Source organism: Leuciscus leuciscus (assembly GCF_965113295.1).
Source record: "Leuciscus leuciscus genome assembly, chromosome: 12".
In the NCBI taxonomy this organism is placed as follows: Eukaryota; Metazoa; Chordata; class Actinopteri; order Cypriniformes; family Leuciscidae; genus Leuciscus; species Leuciscus leuciscus.
In genome coordinates, this window is record NC_138736.1 from 29,276,112 (window position 1) to 29,290,021 (window position 13,910).

A 13,910-nucleotide genomic window follows, 5' to 3' on the forward strand; every position below is an offset into this window, starting at 1 on the left:
AAACAGAAGACTGTTCAGTATTGGATCCGTGCATTGTCTTAAAATTAACAGCAACCTAATATTCCTGTTGCTGTCTGTGTTTTTAATGTTAATCAACCAAAAAAAGACTCACAAAATCACTCACTTCTCTTGAATGAATAACTTTTGTAACTTTAATAAGGAATAATCTTTATTTAATTTATACAGTGATTAAATTGCATGCAGTGTTATTTTACATTTGATTACTTTTATTCAATTTATGTACCTGAAAAGTAGTTAAGACTTACCTGAAAAACCTACAAATCTCTGTTTATTTGTATCTTGTCCTTATTTTCTCTATTTTTATTTGATTGTAGTCCTTTTTTTTCCTGCACATACCGAACTGTACCGAAACTGTGATCCTAAACCCGTGATACAAACCAAACTATAATTTGAACCGTTACACCCCTACTAAGTAAACCCATTTTTCTGACCATTGTGCTTCCTCTGTACTTCCAGATGGACAAGAGGTATTAGTCAATGGCTCTCAGGAGAACCAAACTGCTCAGGTATACAAAACATTATTTTATTAGAAAATATGATCTATGTTAGTGAGCTGTAATCACCATCTTTGACATTCACATCTGCCTGCATCAAATATGTTCCATGAAATGTAATAATTATGCATATAATAATATGGTTCGATGCTATTACTGAGTTTTTATGTAATGCTGAAAAAAATTAGTCATCTGAAACTCGCAGGTTTCCATAGCAACCTGAATCTACCAAAAACTCTCCATCACGACTCACCACTGGTGGTTGAAAGCTGCACTTTATCTCCCTTTTCATCGACACATAGCAAGATTGTGCTTTTCAATGTGTGCTGACAAATTAAAGCTTTTGAATGAAACTGCTGGTTCAGAATTATGATTGTGTGAATAATGCAAAAAAATTTGTTTCTGTACAGGATGGTAATGGGAATCAAATGGAGGACAAGCCACCAAGTGAGGTACTAACATTTAGTTCAAGAGCGGGCTTAATGTGTGCCATCTATGGATATGCGGATTACATTTCTGGGATAAAAAAAAAGCGATTGTTTTACTTTTTTGCATTAGAACCCTTTAAACTAGAGTGACTAGCAAATTGACTGCTGCTTTTTAATTTACTGACTAATAATTAAATTTGGGATCAGTAACTTAAGAAAACAGTAATACTTTTATTAAGCAAAGATGCATTAAATTTATCAAAAGACATTTACAATGTTACAAAAGATTTCAAATTCAAATTTGGATTTTTTTTTAATCAAATAATACTTAAAAATTGTATCATGGTTAAGCATTAAGCATTAAAACTGTTTTTGATAATAAGAATAATGTTTCTTGAGCAGAAAATCAGAATATTAGAATGATTTCTGAAGGATCATGTGACACTTGAAGACTGGAGTAATGAAGTGATATACAGTCTCAATTGCGTGTTATAAAGTCAGAATTGCAAGATATAAACTCACAACGGCGTGTCATAAAGTCAGAATTTGCGAGATATAACCATGTAATTCTAAGAAAAAAAAGTCAAGAATTGCGAGTTCTGACTTCCTTTCTCAGAATTTATAGTTATAAAGTCCAATTCTAAGGAAAAAAAAGACACTTGCGAGTTTATATCTCACAATTGCAACTTTATCATTTCAATTCTGATTTTGTATCTCCCAATTGCGTGTCATAAAGTCAGAATTGCAAGATATAAACATGCAATTCTGAGAAAAAGAGTCAGAATTGCGAGATGTAAACTCACAATTGAGAGGGAAAAAAAGTCAGAATTGTGAGATTCTGTATTAAGAAAGTATTGTGAGAGAAACTTTTATTTCCAGACCCAGAGGGATCCATAATTCAATACAAAACACATACATATTAAAAAACACATACACAAAAACACATACATAGTAAAACACACAGTGTTCAGTGTCTGACATACAGACATGTACCCCAATGGTTCCACAGTCTGGACGACAATCTTACAGAACTTCGTCTAGGGTTAGTTAACACAGCAATTAGGTCATTTTTTGACTCAGACACCCTACCCATAAATCTAAACATTAAGTTACGCAAGACTGCAGCACAGGTAGGTACCCCGGCACTAACAAACATATGGCTTGCACTGGAGTCTCGTGGAACTCTTAGCAGCAGCCTCATGCTGTCATTATAAGCTACTGTGAGCTTTCTAATGCTATCTTGCTTGTAACGGCACCACAGATAGGCAGTGTACAACGGTGTACAGTATGTTCTAAAGAGTGAAATCTTCACAGGGACAGAGCACATACTAAACTTACGACACAACATGTTCGCCTGCACATACAGCTTACGACGCTGCCTATAAATATCCTTGTCATCAGACAGGTCATTTGCAATAATATGTCCAAGATATGTAATATCTGTGCATACATCAAGTACAGTACCAGATAGATAAAAATCAGGGAAATGTGAATATTTATCTTCTCTACTTCTTATAGTCATAATTTTACTCTTTTTTGGATTATACTTTATATCAAAATCTACTCCATACTGTGTGCATAGTCTCAAAAGCTGTTGTATACCAGCACTACATGGGCTAAAAATGACCAAGTCATCAGCGTACATAAGATGATTAATTAGTGAGTCACCAACCCTACAGCCTGTACCACAAACATTTAAAATCATAGACAAATCATTCATATACACATTAAAAAGAAAAGGAGACAAAATTCCACCCTGTCGAACCCCATTGGTCACTTTAAAAGGAGCCGTTGTTACACTCCCCCATTTAACTCTCATTGTCTGATGAGAATACCAATAGACCAAGATTCTAATCAAATAGCCTGGAACCCCACTTTTAATCAATTTTAAAAACAATTTTTGATGATTAACACGGTCAAATGCTTTAGAGGCATCAATGAAGCACAAGAACATTGTGGAATTTTGTTTATTATATCTATCTAAAATTTCCTTTAGTGCAAAAATACATAAATCAGTACCATGCTTTCGTTTAAAACCAAATTGATTATCCGTAGACAGGACGTACCTCTCAAGTCTACACAAAATAACTGTCTCCAACACTTTTGACATAACACTGGCCAACGCTATTGGCCTATAGTTATCTGAGCTATTCAGCTTCCCCACTTTATCCTTAATAACAGGTACCAGCTCAACAGACAGCATAGAATCAGGTAACTCTCCATGAAAAAAAAAACCCTGTGTAGCACATAGCCACCAAAGGACACAGTTTCTTACTGGCAAGTTTAAGATGTTCAGCTGTAATATGGTCCGGACCACATGCCTTATTATCTCTTAGCTTCAATATTGCTTCATGGATTTCAGAAGAAGTAATAACAACATCATCATTATACTCCACATTATCCACCACAGACAGATTACTTTTTACACAGTTTAGTAGTTCACAATAATGTTTCCGCCATAACTGTGAAATTTCATCAGGACCACTCACACCATCTATATTAGACGGAAGAGATATTTTGCAATTATTAATAGTTTTAATTTCTTTCCAGAAATCATTAACATTATTATTTTGCAGCTTCCGTGCCAGTGAATCAGACCTCATAATGTTTTCATTTCTTTTAATATAGCGAAGTGCACATTTAAATCTGGCATTAGTGCTTTTTTTTGTTTCAAACAAGGGGCCATGCCTACTTTTGCCTGACTCAGCCCATTTTTTAAAAGCATTACGAGCCTCTACATGAAGCTCTTCTATGTGTTCCTTCCACCCTGGCTTAACAATGCACAAATTTTTCCTAGGTTTATATAGAGGCCTACTCGAAATACTGAGAGAATCCACAATAGCTTCATACAGGGAACATAAAGCCTTACAGTGTTGCACATTCTTACAATTCATATCCCGACATAATAAGGCATCATTTGGGACCTCAATATTGGCCAGCAAAGCATCTGAATGATCAACATACCTATTAAGATTTTGCTTAGAAATTTTTGACCAATTTATTTTCTCTACATCAATGCCATTGTCCACAGGCAACAACACCGGTATAGTGCCCGTGTTCAACACCATAAAAAAGGGTATATGGTCCGTAATAGCCAGATCATACTCAATCTTCATTATCTCAATGGAGTCATGGGCATCCACTGTACAAAGGCAGTGATCTAGCCAGGAAGTAGAGTGCCAGGCCTCACTGATATAAGTATAACTATCATTTGGCAATAGTACCTTACTAGATAAAATTAATCCACTGTCTGTACAAAACTGCAATAAAAGATTACCAAATGAAGATTTTGCATCAGAAATGTCAGCATTCATGTCACCTAAAACATATATGCAGGTGGATGAATTATCCTGAATAAAAGACATGATAAATGCCAATCTACTGAGGTACTCATCCTCATTATATATGCACTCATATGGCGTATAAACATTCAAAATTATTATCTTCATGTCATTACAACACAGCTCAATACCAATGGCCCAATCAACTCCCAATCTTATAACATTGACCAACTGATCATATTTTTTATTCCACAACGTAGCAACCCCCCCAGGAATTCTCCCCCGGACAACTTTAGCACTTAAGTCTGTTGTTGATTCACCCGCTCCATGAAAGTTTCTATGCAGGGAATTTAATCCATCCAGTTCTTGTTTAGCAAGGAACGTCTCCTGGACACACAAAATGTCACATCTCTCCATCAATTTGTCCACAACGACACGGCGTGATTTATCAGCATCACTGTGGCCAACACGCAATCCACGCGCATTATAAGACGCGACACAAATGTTCATATGAATTAATTACATAGCAGCAACTGCAGACTGACTCCCGTGTGGAGCTACAAGTGTACCAAGACAGTTCAGTTCACCACCCCGCTCATTGCCCAAGACTTTGGAGCCACGGGCCTCATAATAGCGGCGAACATAAGTCCCGTCGGGCCAGAGTTTTGGATTGTATATATCAGCAACATTGTTACATTCAGCAGTAATGTGAAATGAGCCATACCTGCTATGGGCCGTCTCAATCTTCCGACACGTCACTATTCCATTCTCCAGTTTCTCAGATAAATATCCACGTAGCGTGTCTGCATCCAGCGTGGGAGAAAATCTAGTGGCAAACACATTCACCAACTTTGTTTTCACCACTCCAATGTTGCTCTCAGTACCGGTTCCAATTATTCCCACATTCCTCTGCCCACGTTTAAGGTGACTTTGCTTGTTGTGGGATTTCCGTGGCACAGTTCCTTTAAGGGACCCCGACTTTTTGCGACCTTCTTTCACAACAACGCTCCACTGTGAGGACTGTATTTGTGATCGTGGCGATGTTACTGCTACATCCAGGAGCTCCTGCTGTTGAGCGGAACCCTCCAGTCCCTTCACCCCCCCACATGAGCTACTGGCGATCTCAGCATCCAGACCCAGGTGACAAGACTTCCCTGCGGGAGACGTTGTTAACTCCTCCTGTCGATCAGGGCCTGCACGCCCCGACATCCCTTCACGTGCGATGCCATCAGCCCCTATATCATAACCCGATGTGCAGTGCGTTTCCACCGCTGTCACTCGGCGATCCATGGTCGCAACAATTGTCCCCAAGTTTTCACCCACTTCTGCCTGTATTTGCAATGCCCTCCTCAGGCCAGAAACTTCTTGGTTCAGTTGCTCCATTCGGCTAAGCAACGCCGAGGCATCCATATGGCCAAATCCCACAGGTGGCAGTTCATCCAAATAATGTGAAACAAACCGCGGAATATTCTCACCACACTCATTTAAAACCTTCAAACAGGCCTTGATATTATTCACGTCCTTCTGTGGGCCTTTGTGTCCGATACAGCGTAGCGTGGTATCCGGGCATACATCAAACAAAAGCCGCTTGGACTCCTCTATCCACTCAGATGAAAAGTTATTAGTTGCTAGCAAAACAATCTCATCATGGCTTAACGTCTTCATTTTAACCACGATGAAATTTAACAGTTCATCTTCCACTATCACCTTCCCATTATCCGTTTTATAAATTGCAGGTTTTATACGGGGGCAAGCCGAGCCTCCACCAGCGGCTCTCATCAACACTGCCGCCATTACATTGAACATGTCTGTGAGAAAGTATTAACATAGTATTTACATTATCAGTATGAATTTTTTACTCCGTTATCTGCTAAATATATTGGCCTCCATTAAATATTGCAATCCTCTTGGCTTAAATAGACTAGTGTCTATATATTAATGTGATGCATCACAAATGTGTCTTGTGTTTCAGGAGGTGTCACAAAGGCTGGTGAATCTCAGTGCTCAGTTACACGTTCTGCAGGTATATGTGCATTGCAAAATACATTTATCAAATCTTTTAAGCATTTACGTACAAAAAGGATCCAAAATAAAACGTTAATGTCAATAAAGTGGCAAAATATATTTAAAAAAAAATGTCTCTCCTAGGGTGTGGTGATCCGACAGGACTCCATCTTAGAGCTCTGCCTAAGAGAGAGCCCTGTCTCCCCGGCCATCCCAGGGGCTCGTACAGTCCGCTCTTTGTCCCGGGATAGTGCCAGTGACATGGGCTCGCTGGGTGAGCTGGCCCTGCTGCAACGGCAGCACAGTCTCCTGCAGGAGGAGCTCGGACGCCTCAGGGGAGCCGAGGGCAAACTCAGGGACAGCGAGAGAGCCAGAGCCCATCTGGAGAAACAGCTCAGGGATCTTAAGACCCATAGCGCCTCTCTAGGGGATGGAGCTGGAACTACAAGATCACAGGTGAGTTCATCTTAGTGTCATTTAGCAAGTTTTTAGCGAGTTTAAAACATTTTGAAAAGGACATATTATGCTTTGTTTACATTGTCAACTTTCTTCAGTGTGTAATGTTGCTGCCTGAGAATGAAAAATGTCTGCAAAGTTACAGAGCACAAAGTCCGCGCTAAATGTAGTTATACTCTATATCAGTGCACACTGTTTCTGAACTCCCTGAAACGCCTTGATTGTAGTCTTGAGTTTTCTTCCGGGAACGAACACATCACAATATTCCTCATTTGAATAATTTTCACCCAAGGTAAGTGCAATAAAAGGGGTGAGGCCTGGTTGAGTTGCGTTAGCAGTCTGTTAAAACTCACGGTTATGGTAAGGGCCGTGACATTTCCAAAAAAGCAGGTGACCAATCATAGTGCTGGGCAGTAACACCAAAAATGTATATCACAGTATTTTTCAAAATGATACCGGTTTCACGGTAAATTATGTTTGTTTTTTTCCCCAAGCATGACTGGATGTTAACCACATTTTCTACTGATTGAAAGAGTAAATACTGCTGTAGATTGACTTAGAATGCCATATTTTACTGTCATGAGTGAATATTGTAGAAAAATTCCACACTAGAATTAATACAGGTTTGCAAGGCCCCACAAAATGATGCTGTTTACAAAAGGAGGCATTTTAGGACAAATAGCGGTTTCCCCGGTAACGACTACACAAAGCAGCGCAGTGCTCATAAACGCTGCTTTATCAGGAAAGATGAAGAAAGATTCAATTAAAATAACATCGAAACTTTTGTAAGGACAGTCAGTTCCCTTCAAAGATACATTCATATAAAAACACGTGCCACGTTTTGACTTTGAAACGTGCAGTGCTCATGTTTATTCAACAATGTCAAAGCCTTTTGGAAAATCTTATTAGTGGTGGGCAGTGTTGATAGTGTGAACCAATGTATGGGAAACACTGTAATATCATTTTACAGCTATCAATTATAGTTCTTCACCGTCCCGCTTCATAACACATACAGCTGTGCATCACCAGTGAAAAGGGACCCTCTAAAACAGTGTCCAACGGGTTCAGATTGTTTTTAAAGCGACATATACCGGTATTGTGGTATATAAAAAATGAATATCATAACAAAAATAAACACCGGTATTCGGCATGAACCGGTATACCGCCCAGGACTAACCAATCACAACACACTGGTCCGGTCAACCAATCAGAGCACATTGCGCTTTTGGGAAGGAGGAGCTAAATAGAGACAGGAGCTAAACAGAGAGTTACTGACAGACTGGGAAGGGAGGTGCTGCAACAATGCAAAATTTATGTAAAATAAAGTTTTTTTAACTTTCAAGCATGAAAACCTATGCTAGTAGACCCAAAAAACTAAATCAAGACTTTGTAAAAAGGTTATAATATGGCCTTTTTTAAATATAACTTTTGCACTTTTGATGTTATCGCAAGCAGGGTGCAAGCAATGCAATTTCGAATGTGCCATGTGGTGTTTGTTCAAAGTATACAAGACCTACAGTGTAGTAGCTCGCAAAATCTCATTCGCTTCTCATTTCCTCACTTCCAAGGCCCCACCAACTCGCAGAGAGAGTGATACTGACCCCAACACTGACACCCCATTGGCCAGCCAGGAATCGATGGAGCAATCAGACGGCCTGCAGGAATGCAGTGATGTGGAAGTGGACGTGATATCTGATGATGATGATGATGATGATGATGATGACGATGAGGTGGATTCGAGGGTGTCTCCTCGTTCAGAAAGCCCCAGAGGTCTGTAGATATGACACAGAACAACATTATCATAACAACTAATATAAATACATTTATACTTACATATCTAGTTGTTTTTCAAAAGGAATCATATTTATAATATATTTATAATTAATATAAAAATATTAAGATAATAATGTTAAATATTATTATATAGCTAGCTACTTAACAAATAAATCGGTAAATAAATGTACATTTAAATATTGAGTTAAGTTTATTATATGAGAATGATACAAGAGAATAGCACAATGTAGGAGACCGGTTGCCTGGAATTTGTTGGCTTTGACTTTGCTCCATTTTTATATGAAATGATTACATATTTATCAGACAGTCTGCGTAGATGCACTTCACCCAGAACGCTGTAAACTTTGGCTCTTTGTAACACTAATAGCAGCCTACACACGATTATGCAACCAATGTACAAAACAAACACATGTTGAATTTAGCACATGAAACATTCCACACACCCACACACAAAGGTACACAAACTTACAAAACACACACTCAACTCTGTCAGACAGGAGAACCTGCTTAGTCAAAAAAATAAATAATTGTAAGTACAGTACATTTAGGTGGATTACTAATGTGTAAGTGTGTGTGTTATAGGTGGATAATTGCAGCTTGAATGTGTCACACAGACCTAGTGTGTCATTCACAATGACCATACCTTATGTACATACACTTACACACACAGAGGTTTGACTTTAAAGCCTCTTGAAATGGTATAATCACAGTCTTGAGGTGTGTTTGAAATGGCATACTACTCATGCTGCATGTGAAAGTGTTCAGCATACAGTATTTTAAGAAATTATTACTTTTTTATTATTATTTTCTTAATTACTTTTAGGGACATTAAAGGTATAGCGGAGGATCTTTCCAAATTTTAGATAAGACCTGCCCTCTCCACTTTTTGAAAAGTTTGATTGATTCACCAGAATGATTGACAATTAGGAGGACCAATAGTATAGGTTACCCACCAGGAAGTAAAACATCCTCCGCTATACCTTTAAATTGATCAAAAATGACTGTAGACACTGTTAAATTGTTACAAATTGTAATAATATTCCACAATATTGTTGTTTTATTTATTGTATTTTTGATCAAATAAATGCAGCCTTGGTGAGCATAAAATACTTATTTAAAAAATATTTAAATTTTCAAGAAAAAAAAATGATTGTCATTTTTTTACATTGTTCCCCATGTGGATGAATTATGATAAAAGTGTCTAGGTAAATATGTTGCTAGCAAAGGAATGTGAACCATTACCATTAGTGACTTAATTCCTATGGAAATATAGCAGGTTAGCAGCATTTATTGTTGTTGCTCTGCACTGTATACTTTTCTTCAATTGCTTGTAGAATGCATTATAATAGTATGTTACTTTAGTTTGAACTCAGGATTGCTTTAGATCTTGATTTTTATTTGCTGCAATTACAGAATAATTACTATTATTACAGATCATTTGGTAAAATTCAGAACTTAAAACTGTCTCATCTCTGAGTTTAATGTCTAAATATGACTTTCATCATCTACAGATCTGCAGGACATTCCTGAAGAGAGCGAGTCCGCGACAGACCCCCGGGACCGAGAGGTCTCACACTGCTAATGTATTTTTGATTTCTCAACCCAAGACTGGCCTGGAACAGACTATAGACTCCTCTGACCAGGGAAGAGTCTTACTTAGTTTATGAATATTCATTCCATTATATACATACAGTATTTAGTTGTATCCAGTAATTTTGCTTACAGCTTCTGTGTGGCCGTTTATGACATGTTAACATTCAACATGTCTTCTTGGAATCCAAACATATGGCTTTTGACATCCACGGACCAATAAGGATATGCCAAAGCACCGTGATGGAGATGGAGTCATGCAAATAATGGGACTTTGCACTTGATAGTTGTCTTGAGATTCTTAAAGTATCTAAATAAACCAAACATAACGGATCCAGCCCAAGGGTACCGGCAGAAACCGTTGAGATGTATGTACTGTATGTGAGATCATTGTACCGATGCTGGAGCATGCAAAACTCTCTTGTTCTTGTTCGTGAGAGGTCATTGTAAAGAAATGTCTCTTTCTTGCGCTTTATTTTACATTTATTTATTTTCCTTTATTTTGAATGGAAATATAAACTCGTTCAGGCATGTTGAAGCAGTTAGAAAGAAGCCATAACTTGAAATATACCAACGTAATATACTGGGACCAAAACTACTGGCTCTATAACAAAAATGACTATTTCAGAGACTTGAGGGCTTTTTTATGAAGGACTTATATTGCAATTTATAGCAATATATAGGAATATATATTTACATCTATAGCAATGATCTTAATAAACCCAGGAAGGTTATTATGATAGAGTAGTATGATATTATGAATGGTTCCTCAACCCACAGTGTGTGTTAATGGGGAATGCTTTGTAAATATAAGAAGATTTATTGATTAAAATAGATCACATCACCAAAATATGCCAGTAACACCAACATTTGATGTGTCTTAACTACAGTTTTGCTTCTGTTTCAATTTTGTTTAAGAATGTATTTTTTTTGCCATTACTTGACTATGTGCCAAAATTTGCTTGGCTGAATATTGCTGAAATATATGCTTTTATTTTAGTCAGCTCAACATTTCAGGAAGCAACGTCTTAGAAATTATTGTAGGATGATATTCTTCATGTTTTGAAGTAACTATAAGAAAACATAGGATTTACTGAAGTCACATAAAAATGTTTGTATTGAAAATGACAAACATTGTTGAAATGTTCACAGTGTTTCAGATATATCAAAGTGAATAAAATAAAAATTGTTGGTATACGACATCATCGGGATTGCTTTTTTATCTTAAATTTGTATGAGAGAAAATCAAAGTGAAAAGCGTGAAAAAAAATATTATTGACAAATATTGAAGGTCCACCCTTAAACCTAACCTAATCATACGGAAAATTATGAATGATATATTGAAGTGGATATAGAATACTATTACGGAATAAAAACTGTTGATATACAACATCATCAGGATTGGTTTATTATCATTAATTTGTACGAGTAAATCAAAGGGAAAAGTGTGATAAGATTACAGTTATATTAATACTGAAGTCCAGTGTTGGGAAAAGTAACTTTTAAAAGTAATGTGTTACAATAGTGTGTTACTTCCTAAAATAAAAATAACTTATTGCATTACTTACTGTAATTACTTTTTATGCAAAGTAATGTTATATTACTTTTGTGTTACTTTTTCTCATCTGGGCCCTTCTGGATTGCACACAAATTAAACTAAAATTAAACCAATTAAATAAATAAACACAAATGTGTTTATCTAAAGCCATTTTTGCTTATTACTGTGGTTGAATTGGATAAGCGAATGTTAGCAGCAAATACATTAGTTAATAAAGAGATTACATAAAGTATATTTGTGTTATCATATTTCATTATTGCAGGTTGAATATCATTTGAGTTTGCATTGCACTGTTTGAGGGATACTGAATCTGTTTTTGTGAGTAAATGCATGCTTGCATTTAGTCTGGAACTACAATAAGATCCATGTGTACACAGCACACACAACGCCTCTGCACTTACTCCCGATGTCTCTTAATATTAGGACAGGAGAGCTGTCGGTCAATAAATGGGAAAGCAATGTAACTTGCATTACTTACTTGAAAAGCAACTCAAATATTTTGTTGAAAATTTAAAAGTAATGTGTTCTAGTTGAAGAAATCTGATTATGTAACTCATGTTACTTCTAATGCGTTACCACCAACACTACTGAAGTCCTGCAAAGTCCTCTCTACAACCTGTTCTCATGAGATGTAGCCTAACTATTTTAAATTTTTTTGGTAAATTGGTGGTAAATTTAAATCTGGTGAATTTATACGAATTTTGCAACAAATACACCAAACATAAACAAGTTACGAATTACCATGAGAGTGTTTTATATGAAATCTTTAGAATCGGCTGTGGGGCGAGTTTGTATCGCGATTGACCAATCCAAATGGAGTGTTCCAATGATCTATTTAATCTGCATACAAACAGATTTTCTTACGTTTTCTTTCCTTTTTTAACAATGAAAATGATAATAATAATAGTAAACCATGTATATTTAAATGTGCATTTCGATAGTCCATCTATAATCCAGATCTTTGTCCCTAGATAGCAGCTAATCCGTAAAACAATGTCAGCCAGGAGACGAGTATTAATAGCTTGGTTGCACAGGCAGCATAGCTGGCATTCAGACGCACACACACACACACACACACTACCTCATCCATCACTTCACTGTCTTAAACCAAAAGAGTGTGTTAGAAGAACGATTATATCTATCAAACAAAAGGAGCACTCAAAATAAAGTGGAGCATTGGCTCTGTATTACAGTGCAAGAGTTACTTTCTCCTTACAATGAACTGCCTTTACTGCAGGAATTATGGGATACATTTAAGAGCCTAGATTTATCATAAAGCACTGACTTGTGTAAACTTTCCATTTGTGCATAATACAAAATGTTGTTTCTTCCTTTCTGAATACCATTGTATAATAAGCAAGTCTGAATACTAATACATTGTATTTTATTTATTCTTAAACAATGAGTTTTAACTTTAGCCTGGCCTTCCGACTAAAAATAGTTTGGTCACCCATAACCCGACACCACCATTGTCCCGTCACATCAGCAAGCGCTTAGTGGAACGCACACTTTAAGATGCACATGAATGACTTCTTTTCTAATGCTAATCACTATTGCTTTCATATTCGTATATCACTAATCTTTAGGCCGACTTCTAAAGGCAGTAAAGAATGCAGAATGATGTGAAAATCTACGCTAGAGGAGAATAACACTGCTTTTTACACTACTATTAAGCTTCATTTTTGAATGCAAGTTTAGTAGACAAATATAAATGATTCCAGAGTCATTTTTTTAACTTGCATAAAAAAATAGTGTTTTATTTTTAAATGTATTTTTATTTTTATATACTTAAAATATGAAATCTGCATGCGTTGCACTTTGATGAAATACAATTTTGATTTGTTTAGCATTATTTGATCCCAACATAATTCCCATATTTGTGTTATTTCATATTTTTAATGACTTTACTCATTCTAAAATGTGTAAAATCGTAATTATAAAGAAGGCCTTGTAACTGATCAATTATGTGTGTATAATTGTAATTAGTCACATGATTTATATAGTACAATATGTGATGTACAATAGTGGGGAAGCTTAGAAAGTAAAAGTAAAAAAACAAATAATATAATGATAAAAAATAAAATGAACAAAATAAGAGAGAGAAATCATCTAGATGGCTGTGTGTTTGGGAATGTTGAATACCATTGCATTGGTGGCAATCTTGCCACATCAAGAGTGGTTCCCCAAAGCCTTGTTATACGTGGTCGGGCGAGTTAATGATAGAACAGTGTCTCACATTAGGAAAAAGCCTGTAAAGTGATCATTGTGGCGACTGACGAGCCAT

General features: G+C 36.6%; 1 protein-coding gene across 4 annotated transcripts in view; it reads left to right on the plus strand.

Moving 5' to 3' along the window:
* The window catches only part of arhgef2a (Rho guanine nucleotide exchange factor (GEF) 2a), a 60,844-nt gene extending 49,578 nt beyond the window's left edge, over positions 1 to 11,266 (plus strand). For all 4 annotated transcript variants that reach the window (XM_082185092.1, XM_082185093.1, XM_082185095.1 and 1 more), the window contains 6 exons: positions 478 to 527; positions 926 to 967; positions 6,197 to 6,247; positions 6,373 to 6,684; positions 8,253 to 8,454; positions 9,990 to 11,266. In XM_082185092.1, coding sequence (XP_082041218.1) covers positions 478 to 527; positions 926 to 967; positions 6,197 to 6,247; positions 6,373 to 6,684; positions 8,253 to 8,454; positions 9,990 to 10,060 — 728 coding nt within the window. In that variant the 3' untranslated portion in view covers positions 10,061 to 11,266. The remainder of the gene's footprint in view (positions 1 to 477; positions 528 to 925; positions 968 to 6,196; positions 6,248 to 6,372; positions 6,685 to 8,252; positions 8,455 to 9,989) is intronic.
* The last annotated feature ends 2,644 nt before the right edge of the window (positions 11,267 to 13,910 follow it).